The 20891-nt window shown below is 51.9% G+C and overlaps 1 protein-coding gene across 1 annotated transcript; it reads right to left on the minus strand.

The window, feature by feature from the left end:
* Window positions 1-624: 624 nt before the first annotated feature.
* On the minus strand, window positions 625-19853 carry EFHC1 (EF-hand domain containing 1). The gene is made up of 11 exons (XM_064146844.1): window positions 19791-19853; window positions 18418-18639; window positions 15674-15961; window positions 14402-14551; window positions 12086-12278; window positions 9559-9779; window positions 8065-8205; window positions 5986-6199; window positions 3503-3650; window positions 2470-2686; window positions 625-1225 (listed from the first exon to the last, which is right to left on the minus strand). The coding sequence occupies exons 1-11, from the start codon at window positions 19851-19853 to the stop codon at window positions 1109-1111; spliced, it is 1974 nt and encodes a 657-aa protein (XP_064002914.1). The 3' UTR covers window positions 625-1108.
* Between the last annotated feature and the right edge of the window lie 1038 nt (window positions 19854-20891).

Raw genomic sequence — 20891 nt, forward strand, 5'->3', positions numbered from 1 at the left:
TCTGAACAGTCCTTCCCCAGCCTCCCCACAGGTCCCCTTCAGATAATGAAACGTAGCTAAGGTAGCTATAAGGTCTCCCAGAGCCTTCTCCTCTCCAGGCTGAACAGCTCCAATTCTTCCAGCCTGCCCCCACAGTAGAGGTGCTCCAGGACTGCCTTTGTGGCCCTCATCTAGACCCCCTCCAGCAGGTCCATGTCCTTCCTGTGTCGAGCACCCCGGAACTGGACACAGTACTCCAGGTAAGGTCTCACCAGAGCAGCAGAATCACTTCTCTTGCCCTGCTGGCCATGCTTCTCTTCATTCAGCCCAGGGTGCCAGTGGCCTTCTGCAGTGCAAGTGCACACTGTTGGCTCACATCCAGCTTCTCTCCCACCAGCATCCCCCAAGCCCTTTTCTGCAGGGCTGCTCTCAGTGTCATCGTTCCCCAGCCTGTATCGACACCAAGGTTGAATCAGATGTGTTCAGATCTCAGCCCTAAAGCCATTCTCCCAAGCTTCTGCTGCTACCTCCACAGCTATGAGAGAGCTAAACTCACCTCTGCACTTCAAGTAAGCCCAGAATCCCAGTTTTGTGAGGGTTCCCCCCCCCCCCCACTTTAATCCTCAGCTATTTCAGCCACAGAGGTCTACTTTACAGCAGCTTTATTAACATTTTCATAGCAACCATGCACAAATTGCTTACATTCAGACTAGCAAGTTCAAGTTTCTCGTGGCCCATGGCAGGGCTCTTGCATCTTCTTGAAGTGCAAATAACAATTTAAACCACCAGGCTTCACTGCTTGAAAATGAGAGGCCCTGTCTGACTCCCTAAGAGAAAGCTGGAGTGGCTATCACAGGCTTTACAGAGGTTTAGCTCTACTTTTGAGACATCAACAGGAGAATCTGGATGTTTTTTCTCATGTGCATTTCATTTTGACACTCAGCAGGTGTGAGACTGAGGTTGGAGGCAGCTAAAAGGGCAAGGAGAGGGTAGGAAGGAAAACCAAATGTTAGCAAAGTGAAGGTGGAATTAGTTGGCTCTGGTGAGAAGCAAAGGGGGAGAGTGAGGGAAGCAAAGGTGAAAGTTAGAGCATCCTTTTTGAAATATGGGATCTTAAAGTCAGCTCAGCTCAGAATTTTATTGCTGGTCTTGGTCTTCCGCTTCTGGGGGGAGATCCCAAAGGGAAGGCTCTAAGGAAGTCATGGTAGTTTATCTTGTCTTCTCCACAAGAGCACAGGTCAATCAGCTGGGGGAAAAATAATAAGCACAAAACAAACAACATAAAGAAGTGGCAGATGCTGCAAAATTGTTTCAGGCAAAACTGCCCAGAAGTACTCCCTGTGTGACAGAGCAGATCTTACTGCCCTGTGTGGAAGAGCCTCTCTGTGGTCCTGGGTCACAGGTAACCCTGAATGCTTAGACAAGGAGAGCTGAAGTGTTTGAGTTAAGCCTGAGTGCCTTTGGAGCATCACCATGGTGTCAGTCCATCCACATACAGTGAAGTGTGGCCACAGACTGACAGAGGCCACAGCAAATCAGCCAGAGAGCCCACAGAAGTCTTTACCAAAAGTGGGCTGGGGGCAGCATATCTGATCAGGTCCTGCTCACTGGTGTCACTTTGGTGTGTGCACATGGCATGAAGTATCATAGAATCAAGCAGGTTGGAAGAGACCTCCAGGCTCAGCCAGCCCAACCTAGCACCCAGCCCTGGCCAAGCAACCATGGCTCTAAGTGCCCCAGCCAGGCTTGGCTTCAACACCTCCAGGCACACAGACTCCACCACCTCCCTGGGCAGCCCATTCCAATGCCAATCACTCTCTCTGCCAACAACTTCCTAACAACATCCAGCCTAGACCTCCCCTGGCACAGCTTGAGACTGTGTAAGGACAGAAAAATGAGCCCTGCAGCAGGCCTGCTAGTGAGGCATTTCTGCTGTCTTCACTCTATTACAGAGTTACACTTCATGTGCTTAAGAGGAAGAAAGAGGACTTCTGTTCCTTTAAGTGCATAACTAACCTCCTTTTGACACCCAGTGAGATGGAAAAGGTCTAATATCAGAGTTCATAGAATCACAGAATCATAAAATCAATCAGAGTTGAAAGGGACCAGCAAGGAGCAGCCAGTTCCAACCCCCCTGCCATGCCCAGGGACACCCTACCCTAGAGCAGGCTGCACACAGCCTCACACAGCCTGGCCTCAAACACCTCCAGCCATGGGGCCTCAACCACCTCCTTGAAAGGATTCTTCCTTTTGTCACCTGGAGACAGATTTATCAGGGTTGCTCTTGTGTGGCTGACAGTTGTGGTCCTCTTCTACAGGTTTGTGGAAGAGCTCCTTTGGAAGAGCTAGAGGAGGGGAATTCAATATGCACAGCAGCCCTTCCTTCTGACCTTGTCCCCTGCTCCCTGGTTAGGGTTGGTTTGTGGAAGAGCTCCTTTGGAAGAGCTCGAGGAGGGGAATTCAGTATGCACAGCAGCCCTTCCTTCTGACCTTGTTAAGAGGAATGGCATCGGTTGGCACACTCAAGCTGTTGCAAAGGGCTAGAAATGTTGGTTTGTCCAGGATGCCAGAGCCATCCTTATCACACTGAAGAAATGCCTCCTGAATGTTCTTGTTGTTCAAGTGCTTATGGAGCTTCAGCTCTTCCTGAGCCTGCACAATTAATGCATCCAGCTCCTGGTTGCTGCTCCCAAGCATGGGGATGTCACTGTAGAAGAAAGTAAGAACAGGACTTGATGTAAAAGTTCTTCTGTGACACTTGTGTGGTCACCACAGCTCACCACAGCTGGCCACACTGTCTGGATACACAACATGCTTCTGAGGTGATAGGTTTCATAGCAAGCTCACCTCTGCTTCAACTTGGAGGTGAAACTCCACCTTGATCTTGAAGCCTTAGGCAAACTGTCTTCCCTTTGCAGGACATTTACCCCAGGCACCTTTTGCCTGCAGGTGCTCTGGAACCAGGAGCAATTTCATGTGTGCTCCAGGAACTGCCTGCAGCTCTAGGCTGATCCAGAGCCCCTGAACTACCGTGATAGTAACTGACTCTAAAGTGTGTTAAGAGGTAATAGAGTTGTTACTGGGTCACCCAAAATGGGTTCAAGCAGCTAAAAAAGAGGATGTGGTCTAGACTGTGATAGGCTGATAAGCACAGCCAGAGCAAATGAAAGAAAATAGCCTTCCAAGCCTCCTCTGAGCCTGCAACTCTCCAGTGGCTTATGCAGGTATTGATAGCAGCATCTGCTACAGGTAACTGCTGTCTTTGAGGAAAAGAAGACTGTGTCCTCTTTAGCTCTGCTGCTGAGCCAGAGCTGCCTTGCAAGCGTTTTTGGGTCAGCAGCAGCCATGACATCCTACTGTACCCACTTGGATCCCTCCCTATGTGTCCAGACACAGGCTCTCCGAGCTGAATAATTACTCAGGAAGTCCTTAGACAGCAGGCTGGAGCCTAGGGAGGCTGCTGGAAATGCCCTTAACTGTCAACCTTGAGTCTTATTTAGAGTCACAATGCTTTGAAGCCTACCTGCTGGCAGTCTCCTTTGCCACCTGCCGTGAGCGAAAGTGATCCCTCAGGGACTGCAGTGTTGCCGCGGGGAAGCTCTCTGCATGGCTCTCCATGTAGTTAAGCACATGTTCATCAGCATCAGTGACAACGAACCTGTGGCCAAACACTGAGGCAGGGGGGGGTTAAAGCAAGCAGTGTTACCTCTCTTTCAGCATGGGTAAGACTCTTCATCAGCCAGGACAGAGCATGGCTTCTCTCTTGTGGCTGGGCTCTGCCCTTTGTTTCAGTCATAGAATCATAGAAGCAGGCAGGGTTGGAAGGGAGCACAAGGAGCAGCCAGTTCCACCCTCCCTGCCATGCCCAGGGACACCCTACCCTAGAGCAGGCTGCACACAGCCTCAGCCAGCCTGGCCTTAAACACCTCCAGGGATGAGGCTTCCACCACCTCCCTGGGCAACCTGTTCCAGCCTCTCACCACTCTCATGCTCAACAACTTCCTCCTCATCTCCAGTCATAGAATCAAGCAGGCTGGAAGAGACCTCCAAGATCACTCAGTCCAACCTATCACCCAGCCCTATCCAGTCAACCAGACCATGGCACCAAGTGCCTCCTCCAGTCTTTTCTTGAACACCCCCAGGGATGGTGACTCCACACTGAGTCAAAGGGAGTTCTGCTACAGGAAAAGCAGCTGCTGAGAGCAGAGGCCCCATGCTGCTGCTCACAGCTCCTCCCATTAGCACTGCTCTGTTTCTAATATTTCAGTATTACATTTATTTTCCTTACAGGACAGAACTGCCTTACAAGCTAGGCCTTTGCTACAGGAAGTCACCTGGTAGAGGTTTAACTCTGTGCATCTTAGCCCAAAATGGAATCTGGACAAAGACTGTGGGAGGAATTAGCTCCTCTCCTAATTACATCAAAGGTCCAAACATTGAAACTAACAGAGTTCTATCAATGCACAGCAGCCAGTGACCTGGAAACTTGAATGTGATTAAAGCCAGCAGGAGCAGATCTTTTATAGAGTCATGGAATCAGTTGGAAAAGATCTTTGAGATCACCAAGCCCAACTGGTAACCCAGCACTGCCAGGTCACCTCTAAACTGTGTCACTCAGCACCACAGCTGCATGGTTACAGCCAAGGGTGGTGGCTCCAGTACTCATCTGAGAGCCTTCCAAGAGAAGAAACTTATAGACACTCCCTATGCAATAAAGGCCACATCATAGAGTCACAGAATGGGTTAGGTAGGAAGGGAACTCAAAGCTCAGACAGTTCCAACCCCCCAACAAAGGCAGGAACACTTCCCACTAGAACAGGTCGCTCAAGGCCTCATCCAACCTGGCCTTAAACACCTCCCTGGGCAACCTGTGCCAGTGTCTCACCACCCTCACTGCAAACAACTTCCTAGCATCCAGTTTCAATCTCCCCTCTGCCAGTTCAAACCCATTCCTCCTCCTCCTGTCATTACCAGGCCTTGTCAATAGTCCCTCCTCAGCCCTCCTGGAACCCTATTCAGATCCTGGAAGGCCACTCCAAGGTCTCCTGGAAGCTTTCTCTTCTCCAGGCTGCAGAGCCCAAAGTATCTCTGCCTGTCCTCAGATAAGAGCTGCTGCAGCCCTCTCAGAATCTTGGTGGCCTCCTCTGGACTGGCTCCAACAGTTCCACGTCCTGCTTGTGCTGGGGGCTCCAGAACTGCCCCCAGGACTGCAGGTGGGGTGTGAGGAGAGCAGAGCCAAGGGGCAGAATTCCCTCCCTTGCCCTGTGCCCACACTGCTCTTGCTGCAGCCCAGCACAGGGTTGTGTCTGGGCTGCACTCACACTGCAGGCTCCTGTGGGGCTTTGCATCAGCCCAGACCCCCAAGTCCTGTTCCTCAGGGCTGCTCTCAGCCATTCTCCACCCAGCCTGGAGTAGTGCTTGGGATTGTGCCAACCCAGGTGCAGGACCTTACACAGGAGAGTAGGTTGCTTATCAATGGCCATGTCCATAGAATCTTAAACTCAAACAATGGCTTGAGTCAGAAAGAACCTTTAAAGGTCATCTAGTCCAGCTCCCCCGCAGTGAGCAGGGGCATCCTCCACTAGATCAGCTCCATCCAAACTGGTCTGGAATATCAGGGAGGTGGTGGAGTCTCTGTGCCTGGAGGTGTTGAAGCCAAGCCTGGCTGGGGCACTTAGTGCCATGGTCTGGTTGACTGGCCAGGGCTGGGTGCTAGGTTGGGCTGGGTGAGCTTGGAGTTCTCTTCCAACGTGGCTGATTCTATGATTATATCTCCCCTCTGCCAGTTCAAACCCATCCCTCCTCATCCTGTCATTACAAGACCTTGTAAATAGTCTCTCCCCAGCCTGCCTATAGCCCCCTTCAGATCCTGGAAGGCTACTCCAAGGTCTCCTGGAAGGCTTCTCTTCTCCAGGCTGCAGAGTCCCAACTCTCCCAGCCTGTGTTCAGAGGGCAGGCAGGAACAGCGGTGCTTAGAGAGCATCATCAGTGTAGGCTGGATCTTACCTTCAATGGTAGAACCAATGGTGAAGTCAGAGGGCTCATAGTAGGTGGCTTTGTCAGGAGTGGAGCCTGGTTTGGCTACTCTGGTCTTTGCTAAGTATTTGCCTCCAATGATGCCGGAGTTGCGGACTGGGGGCTCATAGATGCTGATCATGTCATTAGAGAGGAAGTAAGAGAGGATGAATCGACGCTTTCTGTCCTCAGGGTTTGGTGATTCCTAAGGGCAAAAAAGACATAGTGGCTCTGGAAAACCAGATTTGAACCATGTTCTTCTTTCCTGGGGTGTCCAGCAACCACAGTATCACAGAAGCAGTCAGGGTTGGAAGGGACCACAAGGAGCAGCCAGTTCCAAGCCCCCTGCCATGCCCAGGGACACCCTACCCTAGAGCAGGCTGCACACAGCCTCACACAGCCTGGCCTCAAACACCTCCAGCCATGGGGCCTCAACCACCTCCCTGGGCAACCCATTCCAGCCTCTCACCACTCTCATCACCAACAACTTCCTCCTCACCTCCAGCCTCACTCTCCCCACCTCCATCTTTGCTCCATTCCCCCCAGTCCTGTCCCTGACAGCCTCAAAAGTCCCTCCCCAGGAGCTTTTTTGTAGCCCCCTTCAGATCCTGGAAGGCCACAAGAAGGTTACCTGGGAGCCTCCTCTTCTCCAGACTGAACAGCCCCAACTCTTTCAGTCTCTCCTCATAAATGAGTGTGTGATGAGGAGTGTAAGTATTTGGAGTTCATAGATTTGTTTCTTACATATAAGAGCTGACTAAAGAAGGCTGCAGGTATGCAGACAGAGCATAACAAAGCCCTGGAGAGCACCAAGTACCTGAATTTCAAAGGTTGAGGCTAATAGAAGCAGAATGCATGTTGCAGGGACCAAGTGTAGTCAGTGTTTCCACAGGTTGAGTAAGCCAAGAGAAAGGAATATCCTATATGGGATATTCATCACAGAGCTGTACAATTCAGTATGAAAAGTTCTCTTTTCATTATCATGAGTGCCAGGGAGAGGTTGGTGCTGCTTCCAGCTCTTAGTCACAGGAAGGCACTCCCTTGACATGCCAGGAGGTTTACTTGCTTAGTTTAAAATTAAGTGGATCTGAACTCGTCAGCTGTGACCTTTAGGAACTGCTGCACAATAGAGAAGTCAGTGCTTATTCAGCTGGACTGTTTGGAGAGGGCAGGCAGCAGGTAGTGCAGGAAATGCCACTGCTGGCCGTGCCAGAGGCTCCTTGCATAAAGCAGCTGGCAAGCTGGCACAAGGGCCACGTTGCGGCGGGTGGAAAGCACCCTGTGGATTCCCAGCTTCTGTGCTGGCACTTGGCTGCTCTGCCAGCACAGCCCCTTGCTGGCTGCTGCAGCCAGGACTAGCCTGGAGAAGGACAGCTGCTGGGAGCCAGCAAGCTCAGGCCTGCAGCAGCAGTTGCAGGCTGGCAGAGGCACAGCCCCGTCGCAGTGCTGCTCTTTGTGGAGTCACTCCACAAAAGGCTGTGGGCTTGTCCCATTTCTGGTTTGCAGTTTCTGGCCTTGTCTTTTCTACCTCTGTGTGCCACTAACTGCCAGGGCAAGTACACAGTAACTCAGTGGCATGCCCTAAGGGAGATCAGTGCTGGCTCAGGGAACTCTCTTTTCCCACTGTCACAGAGGAGAATTTATAGAATCATGGAAGCACAGAATGTTTGGGTTGGAAGGGACCTTGAAACATGATCTAGTCCAACCCCCCTGCAGGCAGCAGGTACACCTTCATTCAGTTAGATCAGGTTGCTTAGATCCCTGTCCCACCTGGAATGTTTCCAGGGATGGGGCATCTGCTATCTCTCTGGGCAAGCTGTGCCAGCGTTTCACCACCCACTGCGTCAGCAATTTCCTCCTTCTGTTCTGTCTGATTCTTCCCTCTTTTAGCTTAAAACTATCAGCTCCTGTACCAAAGACTGTCCCCATCTTTCTTACTGACTCCTGAAAGGCCACAATAAGATCTCCCTGGAGCTTATTTGCTAACAACCTTCTCTGAGCAGGCTGCTCCTCACATCCTTCTGACTCTACCACATAAGCTGGCACTGTCCTATCAAGGAAGGCACTCACCAGGGCGACTTGGTACCGCAGCACCTTGTGGTCATTCTCTAGCATCTTAATAACATCTTTCTGGGGAGGCTTTGGGAACAGAGAAAAGCAGTTCTGAAGAGAGTCTTCAAGGATGCCAAAACCATTGTAAGGAGGAATCACCTGCATTCAGAAAAGGTATCAAGAATAAAGTGCTGAAACTAAAACCAAGACAAAGTTTGCAAGACAGCTTTTAACAAACCATCTGTTTTGAAATAGATCTTCCCTCATCAGGTAGCAACAGCTACGATATCACAGCCAGCAGAGATCCTACTGGTCCAGACACGTATTGGACCCCCTGATTATCATAGAATAGCATCAGGCAGATTGGAAGAGAGCTCCAAGCTCAGCGAGTCCAACCTAGCACTCAGCCCTCAACAATCAACCAGACCATGGCACTAAGTGCCCCAGCCAGGCTTGGCTTCAACACCAAAGACTCCACCACCTCCCTGGGCAGCCCATTCCAATGCCAATCACTCTCTCTGACAACAACTTCCTAACAACATCCAGCCTAGACCTGCCCTGCCACAACTTGACACTCTGTCCCCTTCTTCTCTTGCTGCTTGCCTGGCAGCAGAGCCCAACCCCACCTGGCTACAGCCTCCCTGCAGGCAGCTGCAGGCAGCAATGAGCTCTGCCCTGAGCCTCCTCTGCTGCAGGCTGCACCCCCCCAGCTCCCTCAGCCTCTCCTCACAGGGCTCTGCTCCAGGCCCCTCCCCAGCCTTGCTGCTCTGCTCCAAACACCTTCCAGCACCTCAGCATCTCTCTTGAATTGAGGGGCCCAGAACTGGACACAGCACTCAAGGGGTGGCCTGAGCAGCGCTGAGCACAGGGGCAGAAGAACCTCCCTTGTCCTACTGGCCATAACCTCTATGGGCAGCCTGTTCCAGTGCTCTGTGACCTTTAGAGCAAAGAAGCTCATTCTCACATTCAGGTGGAACTTCCTGTGCTGTAGTTTATACCCATAGGCTGTGTAATTTTGTAGCACAGAGCTCTTCCTATCACTGTTAACAACTGCTTTGTCCTTTTCAGTATTGCAAATCAACAGTTTCAGAGCACTTTCATTTCTATGCTGCACATTCTTGCCTTGCTTTTTTCAAGACAAGGGGACACAGTCTCAGGTTGTGCCAGGGCAGGTTCAGGCTGGATGTTAGGAGGAAGTTGCTGCCAGAGAGAGTGATTGGCATTGGAATGGGCTGCCCAGGGAGGTGGTGGAGTCTCTGTGCCTGGACGTGTTGAAGCCAAGCCTGGCTGGGGCACTTAGTGCCATGGTCTGGTTGATTGACCAGGGCTGGGTGCTAGGTTGGGCTGGCTGAGCTTGGAGCTCTCTTCCAACCTGATTGATTCTATGATTGTATTCTATGATTCTAAGTTTCTTGCTCTTTCTTTAAGCTGAACTTGTTTACTGTAGTTTCTGATTAAGCTGAATCTGCACTTCTTGTTCTTGAGCTTCCTTTGATAAACTGTTTGCAGTACCTGTGGAAGTTTCTCAAGGGGTTTCTGTTTGATTTCCACTGGCTGGAAGTCTGTGATGCCAAACTTGTCACGGTAGAAGCTCCGTGTGAACTCATCGCAGTCGTAGATGAAGAAGGTGCGCCCAAGGAGGGTGGTAGGTTTGCCCACTGCAAAATCTTTAGCTGTGTACCACTCAAGCACCTCCTGATCTGAGATCTCCAGCACACAGCTTGGGAAGGTCTCTAGGGATAAGGGAGAAGAAGCAAAAATAAATCCATGAGGTTAATGCTCACATTTCCTAGTGAAAAGGGACATAAAGCAAGCTCTATGAATAGAATCACAGAGTCACAGAATCATAGAATCATAGAATGGTCTGGGTTGAAAGGGACCCCCAAAGGTCATTTAGTCCAACCTTCTCTGCAGTAAGCAGGGGCATCCTCCACTAAATCAAGTTGCCCAGAGCCTAATCAATCTTCATCTTGAATATATTGATTGATCAATATCAATATCTTTATTGATGACCTGGACCAGGAGATTGAGTCCAGCATCAGTAAGTTTGCAGATGACACCAAGGTAGGAGCAGCTGTGGAGCTGTTGGAGGGTAGCAGAGCTCTGCAGAGGGATCTAGACAGGCTGGAGGGGTGGGCAGAGGCCAATGGGATGAGATTGAACAAGGCCAAGTGCAGGGTTCTGCACTTTGGCCACAATAACCCCAAGCAGCACTCCAGACTGGGGCCAGAGTGGCTGGAAAGCAGCCAGGCAGAGAGGGAGCTGGGGGTGCTGGGAGAGAGGAGCTGAAGATGAGACAGCAGTGCCCAGGTGGGCAGCAGAGCCAATGGCATCCTGGGCTGGCTCAGGAGCAGTGTGAGCAGCAGGACAAGGGAGGTTCTTCTGCCCCTGTGCTCAGCACTGCTCAGGCCACCCCTTGAGTGCTGTGTCCAGTTCTGGGCTCCTCAATTCAAGAGAGATGTTGAGGTGCTGGAAGGTGTTTGGAGCAGAGCAGCAAGGCTGGGGAGGGGCCTGGAGCAGAGCCCTGTGAGGAGAGGCTGAGGGAGCTGGGGGGGTGCAGCCTGCAGCAGAGGAGGCTCAGGGCAGAGCTCATTACTGCCTGTAGCTCCCTGAAGGGAGGCTGTAGCCAGGTGGGGTTGGGCTCTGCTGCCAGGCAAACAGCAACAGAACAAGGGGACACAGCCTCAAGATGTGGCAGGGGAGGTCTAGGCTGGATGTTAGGAGGAAGTTGTTGGCAGAGAGAGTGATTGGCATTGGAATGGGCTGCCCAGGGAGGTGGTGGAGTCTGTGTGCCTGGAGGTGTTGAAGCCAAGCCTGGCTGGGGCACTTAGTGCCATGGTCTGGTTGACTGGACAGGGCTGAGTGCTAGGTTGGACTGCATGATCTTGAAGGTCTCTTCCACCCTGCTTGATTCTATGATTCTGTGATTCTATGATTATTCTTTTCCTATTTTCCTGCACTCAGAGCCTTGTTGAATCTGACCTTGAATATCTCCAAGGATGGGGAATCATCTATCTCCCTGGGCAACCTGTTCCGCTACTCTCTTGGTAAAGAACTTGTTTCTAATATCCCACCTGAATCTGCTCTTGTCTAATTTCAGAGCACTGCCTCTAACGCTGTCGCTCCAGGCCTTTATAAACAGTCCCTCCTCATCCTTCTGGGAGGTTCCCCTTCAGGCAGTGGAAGGTCATTGTGCTGACAGCTGCAGGGCTCTGCCGGTGCTGCTGGCCTGTCACCATTTCCCAAACCATAACCAATGCAGCTGAAGATGAGCCAGCAGTGTGCCCAGGTGGCCAAGAGAGCCAATGGCATCCTGGCCTGCATCAGGAACAGTGTGGCCAGTAGGACAAGGGAGGTTATTCTGCCCCTGTACTCAGCACTGGTCAGGCCACACCTTGAGTGCTGTGTCCAGTTCTGGGCCCCTCAATTCAAGAAAGATGTTGAGGTACTGGAACATGTCCAGAGAAGGGCAACAAAGCTGGTGAGGGGCCTGGAACACAAATCCTATGAGGAGAGGTTGAGGAAGCTGGACCTGTTTAGCCTGGAGAAGAGGAGGCTCAGGGGTGATCTTATTACTGTCTACAACTACCTGAAGGGGCATTGTAGCCAGGTGGGGAGTGGCCTCTTCTCCCAGGCAACCAGCAATAGAACAAGGGGACACAATCTCAAGTTGTGCCAGGGTAGGTACAGGCTGGATATTAGGAAGAAGTTCTTCACAGAAAGAGTGATTGGCATTGGAATGGGCTGCCCAGGGAGGTGGTGGAGGCACCGTCCCTGGAGGTCTTCAAGAAAAGACTGGATGAGGCACTTAGTGCCATGGTCTGGTTGACTGGCTAGGGCTGGGTGATAGGTTGGACTGGATGATCTTGGAGGTCTCTTCCAACCTGGTTGATTCTATGATTCTATGATTCAGTGACCATTTAAAGACACTAGGAGTGTTCTCAGCACAAATTCTGCAGACACTAAGAGAGCCAGCACAGGTGTATCCACCCACCACAGCACCTCAGAGCAGGCTGATGGGCTGCCAACCCAAACTTACTTTTCTTGTCCACAAAGGCTTTGGGCAAGCGTTGGCGTCTTATCATTACTGGAAAGGGGTCTCTGCCATCATTTGGCTTGTAGACTTCTCTAACCTCCACTGTGCCATCTGCCAAGTAGTAATGGATGATGTAGGATCTATTCTCACCAAACATGCTCTTGGTGTCATCCCACGTGGCATAGAAGCGAAGGACCTGGGGTGGAGGAAAAAAGAGGATGAGGAAACAAATAGAGGTTAGAATTAGTCCTGCTTTGTCCAGATGAAGTGAGTTGAAATGGTTTGAGCAATCAAAGGCATCTCACCAATCTTCTCTGCCAGGTAGAGGAGAACCAAACCCTTGTACTGTAGGCATTGGGATGAATGGGGTGACAAGGCAGCAGTGGGAAGAGTAGTAATGGCCTCCAGAGCTGCACAGGCCTGGCTTATCTTGCTCAGGGAGGTGGCTGAGGACCCATCCCTGGAGAGATTCAAAAGGAGGTTCAACAGGGCTCTGGGCAACCTGGTCTAGTTGAGGACTGGGGTTGTAGAGCCTGGAGAAGAGAAGGCTCAGGGCAGAGCTCATTGCTGTCTACAGCTATCTGAAGGGAGGCTGTAGCCAGGTGGGGTTGGGCTCTTCTGCCAGGCAAGCAGCAACAGAACAAGGGGACACAGAGGAGGTCTAGGCTGGATGTTAAGTTCTTCACAGAGGATGCCCCTGCTGACTGCAGGGGTGGTTGGATTAGATGACCTTCAGAGGTCCCTTCCAACCCAGACCATTCTAGAATCCTATGACCTTGACAGCAGTAAGAAAGAACAGTTTATGTTAAGGCAAGAAGCATGAGGAAAAATGGGGAGGAAGTGATGAAAAAATATCAGACAATAATTGCCCAAGGATGAGAAGGGAAGTGATTTTAATACAGCAAGACAGCATTTTTTGTTTGACTCTTAAATCTCTCAGAGGTTTCATGGCCTATTCTTTACTGCTCTATGTTGAGCAATGCAGAGGGGAATGCACTTGGCAGCACTAACAAGGCTGCTTTCACTGCAGACCCCATCTTATTTCTGCCTAGTCAAAATATCCCTGGAGGTGTTCAAGAAAAGCCTGGATGAGGCACTTAGTGCCATGGTCTACTTGACTGGATAGGGCTGGGTGCTAGGCTGGACTGGCTGAGCTTGGATCACTTCCAACCTGCTTGATTCTATGATTCTATGATCATCTGTGATCATCATTGTGCCAGGGGAGGTCTAGGCTGCATGTTAGGAGGAAGTTGTTGTCAGAGATAGTGATTGGCATTGGAATGGGCTGCCCAGGGAGGTGGTGGAGTCACTGTCCCTGGAGGTGCTCAGGAAAAGACTGGATAAGGCACTTGGTGCCATGGTCTGGTTGATTGGACAGGGCTGGGTGCTAGGTTGGACTGGGTGAGCTTGGAAGTCTCTTCCAACCTGGTTGATTCTATGATTCTGTGATCTTTAATGCCACAGAAATGCTCAAGAATCCTCTGAGGCCCAACAACTAAACAGGCAGCCCAACAGCCAGTGCAGACAGAGCTGATCTGAGTCCCCAAGGCTAAACTGACAGCAGAATGTCAGGGGTGGCACTCAGCAAAATTCTCTGCTGCCCTCAAAACAAGGTGACCACAACTGGCAACCTCATATGATCCTGGCCTGTGCTGACCCCTAGTTGATGGCCAGAGAATGAGTGATTGAAAGGTAGCCAGGGACAATAGGCAGAACCCAGGCCACATCCTGGCTCCATTTTAACTTCTACTCTAGGTGTATCCTACAGATTCTCTTATGTTGTTGACAGATGAAAAGAAGACCCAGAGCAGCAGGGAGGAGAATGTTAGTCAATTGTAAGCAGAGGGAGAATCCAGTCAGAGCAAGTGGTGATTCCACTTCAAGTTGTCCACTGGCAGCCAGCATTAATGTTTTGGGAGAAGGGAGGAGTAGATGCAGAATGTTCATTCATATCAGAACTGCTCTTGGCCCTACCTGATAGCTTCTTGAAGCAGGTGGCTTATCTCATAGAATCATTGAATGGTTTAGGTTAGAAGGGACCTCAAGGATCATCCAGTTCCAACCTCCTGCCATAGGCAGGGACACCTCTAGAACAGGTTGCTCAAGGTCTCATCCAACCTGGCCTTGAACACCTCCAGGGAGGTTGTGGAGCACAGAAGCACCCAGTGTGATCTTTCTCACTAAAGCCAGGAAAGAAGCTAATTTGGAGTCTATTTAGTGACCTGAGATGTTTTTAGAATGGGTAAGGCTGCAGATCCTCACCAGACTCAGGTTTCAGTAACACAGACAGGCTATGATGTGGGGAACAGGCTGCCTCACCTGCTTGTCGTAGGTCAGAAACTGTTTGAGTTGGTCGAAGTCTGATGGTGTGACGTAGGTGTGCTCAGGCATCCGACGTAGCTCTGTGTATGGATCAGAAATCATTTTCTCTGGAGGGTTCAGTTCAATTCCTTGGCTCTCCAGAAACACCTAGGGAGGTCATCTGAGGTATTAATGTTCACAGGATCACAGGATGTTAGGGGTTGGAAGGCAGACCCAAGGAGATCATCCAGTCCAACCCCCGCTGCCAGAGCAGGACCATGCTATCTAACACAGGTCACAGAGGAACACATCCAGACAGGCCTGGGACCCTTACAGTAAAGAAGTTTCCCCTTGCTGCTGTTGAGTTCTGAAGGTAAGAGGTAACTTCTTCCCTTTTTGGCTCTGGGAAGTGGCCCATGAAAACATTCAGCCCAGGAAACACCTACACAAACATCTCCAACAGGCATGTGAGATTTCCATGAAGACTCATAAAGCAGGTTTACACTTTCAGGCTCACTATTTTCTGATCTGGAGGCTGCAAGTTAATGATAGATTAGAGGCCTTCAGATGTAGAGCCATGGAGCTCATTTCATGTTTTCCATCAACCAACCAACCTTCACATGTGAACCAGCACTTTGTCTGGGCCACAAGGATGCTGAGAGGGCTGCAGCAGCTCTGCTGTGAGCACAGACTGAAAGAGTTGGGGCTGTGCACGCTGGAGCAGAGGAGGCTCCCAGGGGACCTTCTTGTGGCCTTCCAGCATCTGAAGGGGGCCACAAAAAAACTGGGAAGGGACTTTTGAGGCTATCAGGGAGTGCCAGGAATGGAGCAAAGCTGGAGGTGGGGAGAGTGAGAGTGGAGGTGAGGAGGAAGTTGTTGAGCAGGAGAGTGGTGAGAGGCTGGACTGGGTTGCCCAGGGAGGTGGTTGAGGCCCCATGGCTGGAGGTGTTTAAGACCAGGCTGGCTGAGGCTGTGTGCAGCCTGCTCTAGGGTAGGGTGTCCCTGGGCATGGCAGGGGGCTTGGAACTGGCTGCTCCTTGTGGTCCCTTCCAATCCTGACTGATTCTGTGATTCTATGACTTCCAGCAGTCCTGGGGCAAAAATATTGAGCAGTCAACATGCTCGAAGCCAATCTGCCTTGAACTGAAGAAAGAATTCTCCATCAAAAGCAAAATTTCAGATAACCTTATTGTGAAAGCTAGAGAGTGCAGACTGCTGGGTGTTCAGAGGCCTGTCCACCTGTGAGTGCCAGGCTTGCCTGTGCCAGTGCTGTCTGGAGAGCCAACACACCTGCGTGAAGCGGTCGCAGTCGACGATGCGGTACGTCCTGCCGTACATGGTGATGCTGATGCCCCGATTCAGATCTTTCCAGTGGTAATGATCCCCCTGCTCATTCTTGGGCACTCGGTGGCGCCTGATATGCTTTCCTTGGGGAAGACCTGAGTTCTTCACAGCAGGCTCTATGACATACATGCTGTCATCTTCCAGAAAGTAATAGATGACCACTTGGCGGACCCGGTACCGCTCCTCTCCGGAGAGAGGAACATCCTCCTGGAAATAGGCATCAAACCTCAGGATCTGCCAAAGGGGCAACATAACAAAGGCAGAGATAAGGACATGAGTTGAGCACCACTATTACTCTACTAAGTCCATTAATTTATTTGCAATTTCCATTAGCAGTTCCTGGGTTGTGATCAGACAAGATGACCTACGAAGACTGGCTGAGGGAGCTGGGGTTGTTCAGCCTGGAGGAAAGAAGGCTCTGGGGAGACCTAAAAGAGGCCTTCCAGTACCTGAAATGGGCCTACAAGAATCACAGAATCTTACAGGTTGGAAGGGACCTCCAGAGATCATTGACTCCAACTCCCCTGCCAAAAGCACCATCATGATCCAGGGGAGTCCACACATGAATGCTTCCAGATCCAGGTGGGTTTGGAAAGGCTCCAGAGAAGGAGATTCCACAACCTCTCTGTCCAGGCTCTGTCACCCTTGAAGAAGGGTGGATGAGAGAAAGAAGATGATGGAGGGAGTGAAGAAGGATGGAGAGAGACTTTCTGCAACTACCTGAAAGGAGGTTGTAGAGAAGTGGGGCTCAGTGTCTTCTCTCAGGTAAAAAAGTGATAGGATGAGAGAAGGGCCTCAAGTTGTACTAGGGGAGGCTTAGATAAACATCAGAAGAAATTTCTTCACTGAAAGGGTTGTCAAACACTGGAACAGGCTCCCCAGGGAGGTGGTTGAATCAGTGTCCTTGGAAGTGTTTACAGAAGGCATAGACGTGGTGCAAAGCAGACATGGTTTAGCACCAGACTTCACAGAGTTAGACAATGATTGGACTCAGTGTTCTTAAAGGTCTTTTCCAGCCAAAACAATTCTATAATTATATGAAAATCTACTTTGTGATGGAGAAATAAGGGGAGAAATTAGGGTGCAGAGAAAATGTTCCCTGCTGAAAGCCAGCTGTGATAGTTCCTTTACTTGGCAGAAGCATGAAGAATATTCCCTCAAGGATCATTCAGTGCCCCTAAAAGGATTTAGATGGCCAATCAGGCTTACATCAACCTAGAGATCTAAGTAATTAAATAATGATGAAGCCACAGGTTCATCAACCCAGAGATCTAAGTAATTAAATGATGATGAAGCCACAGGTTCCTACTAGGCAGCAAAAGCGCTCCCCAAGGGACTGTGCCTTCCCTTAGAAGTGCTGGTGCCTCTGCTGCTACTCTGGATTGAATCAAAGAGCAGAGAAGCATCTGACATACTAAACTAAATCCTGGCACACAGGGATTGGAAGGGACATCTGAGTATCATCTAGTCCAACCCCCATGCAGCTTTACCCAGAGCAAGCTGCACAAGATTGCACACAGATGGGTCTGGAACCTTTCCAGAGAAGGAGACTCCACAATCTCTCTGGGCAGTCTGCTCCAGTGCTCTGACACCCTCACAAGAAAAGCTTTTCTTCATGTTCAGATGGAATCTCTTGTGTTCCAGTTTGTTCCCATTGCCACTTGTCCTGTCTCTGGGCACCACTGAAAAGACTCTGGCCCCATATTCTTGACCCTTGCCCTTCAAATGTGGATAAACATTGATAAGATTCACCCTCAGTCTTCCCTTCTCCAGGCTAAACAGCCTCAGGTTCCTCAGCTTTTTCTCATTGAAGAGATGTTCTGTATCCCTCATCATCTTTGTAGCCTACCCTGGACTCCCTAGTAGTTCCTGCTCTCTCTTGAAAGAGCAGAACTGGACACAATACTCCAGACATGGCCTGACTGGGGCAGAGTAGAGGAGGAGGAGTGTCTCCCTTGACAGGAAGATCTATGTTACTCTGAAGGAATAGCCTCAGCAACTAACCCAGCACACATCTTTTCCCCAGGCTGTCTCACAGATGGGCTGAGGCTTGGCTGCAGATCTCCTTTGCAGGCCTCGCTGGCAGCATGCAAACCTCTGCATGCTCTCAGATCTGCTTAGCCTCTCACACTGCAGCAGCCACATTTAAAATCGAGAGTCAGCTCAGGACTGCTCCAGGCAAACACAGAGCCACCTCCCAGTCTGATACTATCACCACGATGTAAGGCAGGAAGCACTACTGGACCAGTACAGGCTGTAACACGCTGCGGTGACACACACGAGCACAAATAGATAGACCAGAGTCACACAGCCTAACAGGTCCCCTCTGCAGAGTGCCTTGTGCAGCTTGAGCTCAGCTGCAGTTTCAGAAGAGCTCTGGGAAGCGTTTTGGGCAGGCTGTGGTTTGCAGAGCCGTGGTTATAAAGTGAGGCTTTTCAGAATCCATCGAGCCTCTTTCCCAACGCCTGCTGGAAATGCTCTGCCGTTACTCGTGGGGAAAGTCTTACAGCTCCACGTCTTACAATCCTCCTCCCGAGCAAAGAAAGCCTCTTTCAGTCTGGGGTTCAGCTGTCTCTGACTAAGGGCTGTGGCATCTGAAAACTGCTGAACGCTGTCCCACGAACCCTGGAGCTAACTGTTTCTGCCTCCGAACTTGGCCAGCGACACTGCAGGAACAAGCTGCTCTATACCTTTTTGTCAAAAGCCACGTGTGCTGGAACGAAGCCTGAAGGTGGGGCCCGCCTGGGTGGCCCGTAGGTCAGGGCAGGTCTTTGGTTAGACAGCTCATCCAGCTCGGCCTGAGAAAGCTGGTTCGCGTAGAGCCGCTCCCCGCCGACCCCCACTGTCGGCAGCCGAGAGAAGGCGAAGCCGTTTTTGTAGCCCAGCGTCTGGGACCGATGGAAAGCTGTTTTCTGTGGAAGGAGATCCAGATGTTAAAGTGCTGCATGCATCAGCAGATACAGCTGCTGAAAGCACAGGGAAACAGCAAAAGAGGAACTATAGAATCAAGCAGGTTGGTAGAGAGCTCCAAGCTCAGCCAGTCCAACCTAGCACCCAGCCCTGGCCAGTCAACCAGACCATGGCACTAAGTGCCCCAGCCAGGCTTGGCTTCAACACCTCCAGCCACACAGACTCCACCACCTCCCTGGGCAGCCCATTCCAATGCCAATCACTCTCTCTGACAACAACTTCCTCCTAACATCCAGCCTAGACCTGCCCTGCCACAGCTTGGCACTCTGTCCCCTTCTTCTGTTGCTGCTTGCCTGGCAGCAGAGCCCAACCCCACCTGGCTACAGCCTCCCTGCAGGCAGCTGCAGACAGCAATGAGCTCTGCCCTGAGCCTCCTCTGCTGCAGGCTGCACCCCCCCAGCTCCCTCAGCCTCTCCTCACAGGGCTCTGCTCCAGGCCCCTCCCCAGCCTTGCTGCCCTGCTCTCAACATCTTCCAGCACCTCAACATCTCTGTGCAATGGAGGAGCCCAGAACTGGACACAGCACTCAAGGGGTGAGATTCAAAATAGACAGGAAAAAGAAAATTACAGTGAGGGTGGTGAGGCACTGAGACAGGTTGCTCAGAGAGCTGGCAGAAGCCCCATCGCTGGAAATATTCCAGGCCAGCTTGCATGACGCTCTGAGCAGCCTGATGTAGCTGAAGATGTCCCTGCTGTCGGTAGGGGATTGGACTAGACCACCTTTAAAGACCCTTCCCACCAAAAACATTCTATGATCATCATAGTCATAGAACAGCTCGGGTTGGAGGGGATCTTAGAGATCATCGAGTCCAAGCTCAGGTGAGTTAAGGGGTACCAGGTCTCCTGGGGACTTAGAGGAGGGTCTGAGAGCACAGCAGCCTCCCAGAGGGTGTCTGCAGGTCACCCGGGACCGCGGTGCAGGGTGCAGGGCACTGACAAGCCTCATGAGCAAGTGAGGAATGTAAAGGTCTGGTTCTCACACAGGGGTTCTCACACAGGGGACACCTGTTAGGACAGGCCAAAGGGGACGTGAGGGTATCCGGGGAACCGGAGGCTCCTCGTCAGACAGGGTACACCGGGAGGCTGCGCTCACCGTGGGGTCCCTGAAGGCGTAGCCAGGGAGGAAAGGCAGTCCCGGCCCGGTCTCCGAGCTCATGTCGGCGGCGGCAGCGGCAGAGATCCCTGCGCGGCCTCCGGCTACGCCGTGTCCGTGGCAACCGACAGGCGGCTCGGGGCGCAGGCTGGCCGGGGCGGGGGCGCCTGCGCGGAGAGACAGGGGCGGGGTTGCCGTGGCGACGGGAGCGCGCGCCGGGGGCGGGCCGGGCTGAGCGGAGGGGCGGGGTCTGGATGGGGCGGGGTCTGGAAGGAGCGGGGTCTGGAAGGGGCAGGGTCTGGAAGGGGCAGGGTCTGGAGGGGCGGGGTCTGGAGGGGCGGGGTCTGGAAGGAGCGGGGTCTGGAAGGGGCAGGGTCTGGAGGGGCGGGGTCTGGAGGGGCGGGGTCTGGAGGGGCGGGGTCTGGAAGGAGCAGGGTCTGGAGGGGCAGGGTCTGGAGGGGCGGGGTCTGGAGGGGCGGGGTCTGGAAGGAGCAGGGTCTGGAGGGGCAGGGTCTGGAGGGGCGGGGTCTGAGGGGGACGGGGCTGCAGGGGCTGGAGAGGAAGGGTCCGGAAAGGGCCAGGGCTGGCGGGACTGCGCCCACCTCGGGACGCCTCCGCGTCCCCTGGATGGGTGCGAGCGCTAATCCTGTGCCCTTGCGGCTCTGAGGGGTCTCCGGGCTGCTGCGGCGCTTGCCGCCGCCGTGTTCTTCCCTCTCACAGCCTGTCAGGGCACCCAGGCTGCCTTTTGGGAGTTGTCCCTGCTGTGTGCTGTGCCCAGAGAGAGAAGTTAGTAGGCATGGAGGGTGAAATCCGTGCTTAGAGTGCTCAAAGTGATTTAGCAGGAGTTGTGGTTGTGCTGGTTTATTGTTCATGTAGTATGTACAAGAGCTATGAAACAGTGAGTTCATAGAATCACCAAATCAAGCAGGTTGGAAGAGACCTCCAAGCTCATCCAGCCCAACCTAGCACCCAGCCCTGGCCAACCAACTAGAAATGGTTCCATGGCATGTTCCTCTCTTAGAAACACAATGTTCATCTCGTTCTGAAGGAAGCAGCAGGAAAAGATGGATGTGCAAAAGTCACTCCCAAATGTAAGCAGTA

Source organism: Pogoniulus pusillus, chromosome 7, assembly GCF_015220805.1.
Source record: "Pogoniulus pusillus isolate bPogPus1 chromosome 7, bPogPus1.pri, whole genome shotgun sequence".
Lineage (NCBI taxonomy): Eukaryota > Metazoa > Chordata > Aves > Piciformes > Lybiidae > Pogoniulus > Pogoniulus pusillus.

Excerpts from the sequence above, each read along its gene's own strand:
- EFHC1 (XM_064146844.1), bottom strand. The coding sequence starts at position 19,853 with ATGAGCTCGGAGACCGGGCCGGGACTGCCTTTCCTCCCTGGCTACGCC. Across the intron at positions 9,780-12,085 it reads AGCCTTTGTGGACAAGAAAA|AGACCTTCCCAAGCTGTGTG; the intron begins GTAAGTTTGGGT and ends CCTTATCCCTAG. Across the intron at positions 8,206-9,558 it reads CCCTTGAGAAACTTCCACAG|GTGATTCCTCCTTACAATGG; the intron begins GTACTGCAAACA and ends TTCTGAATGCAG.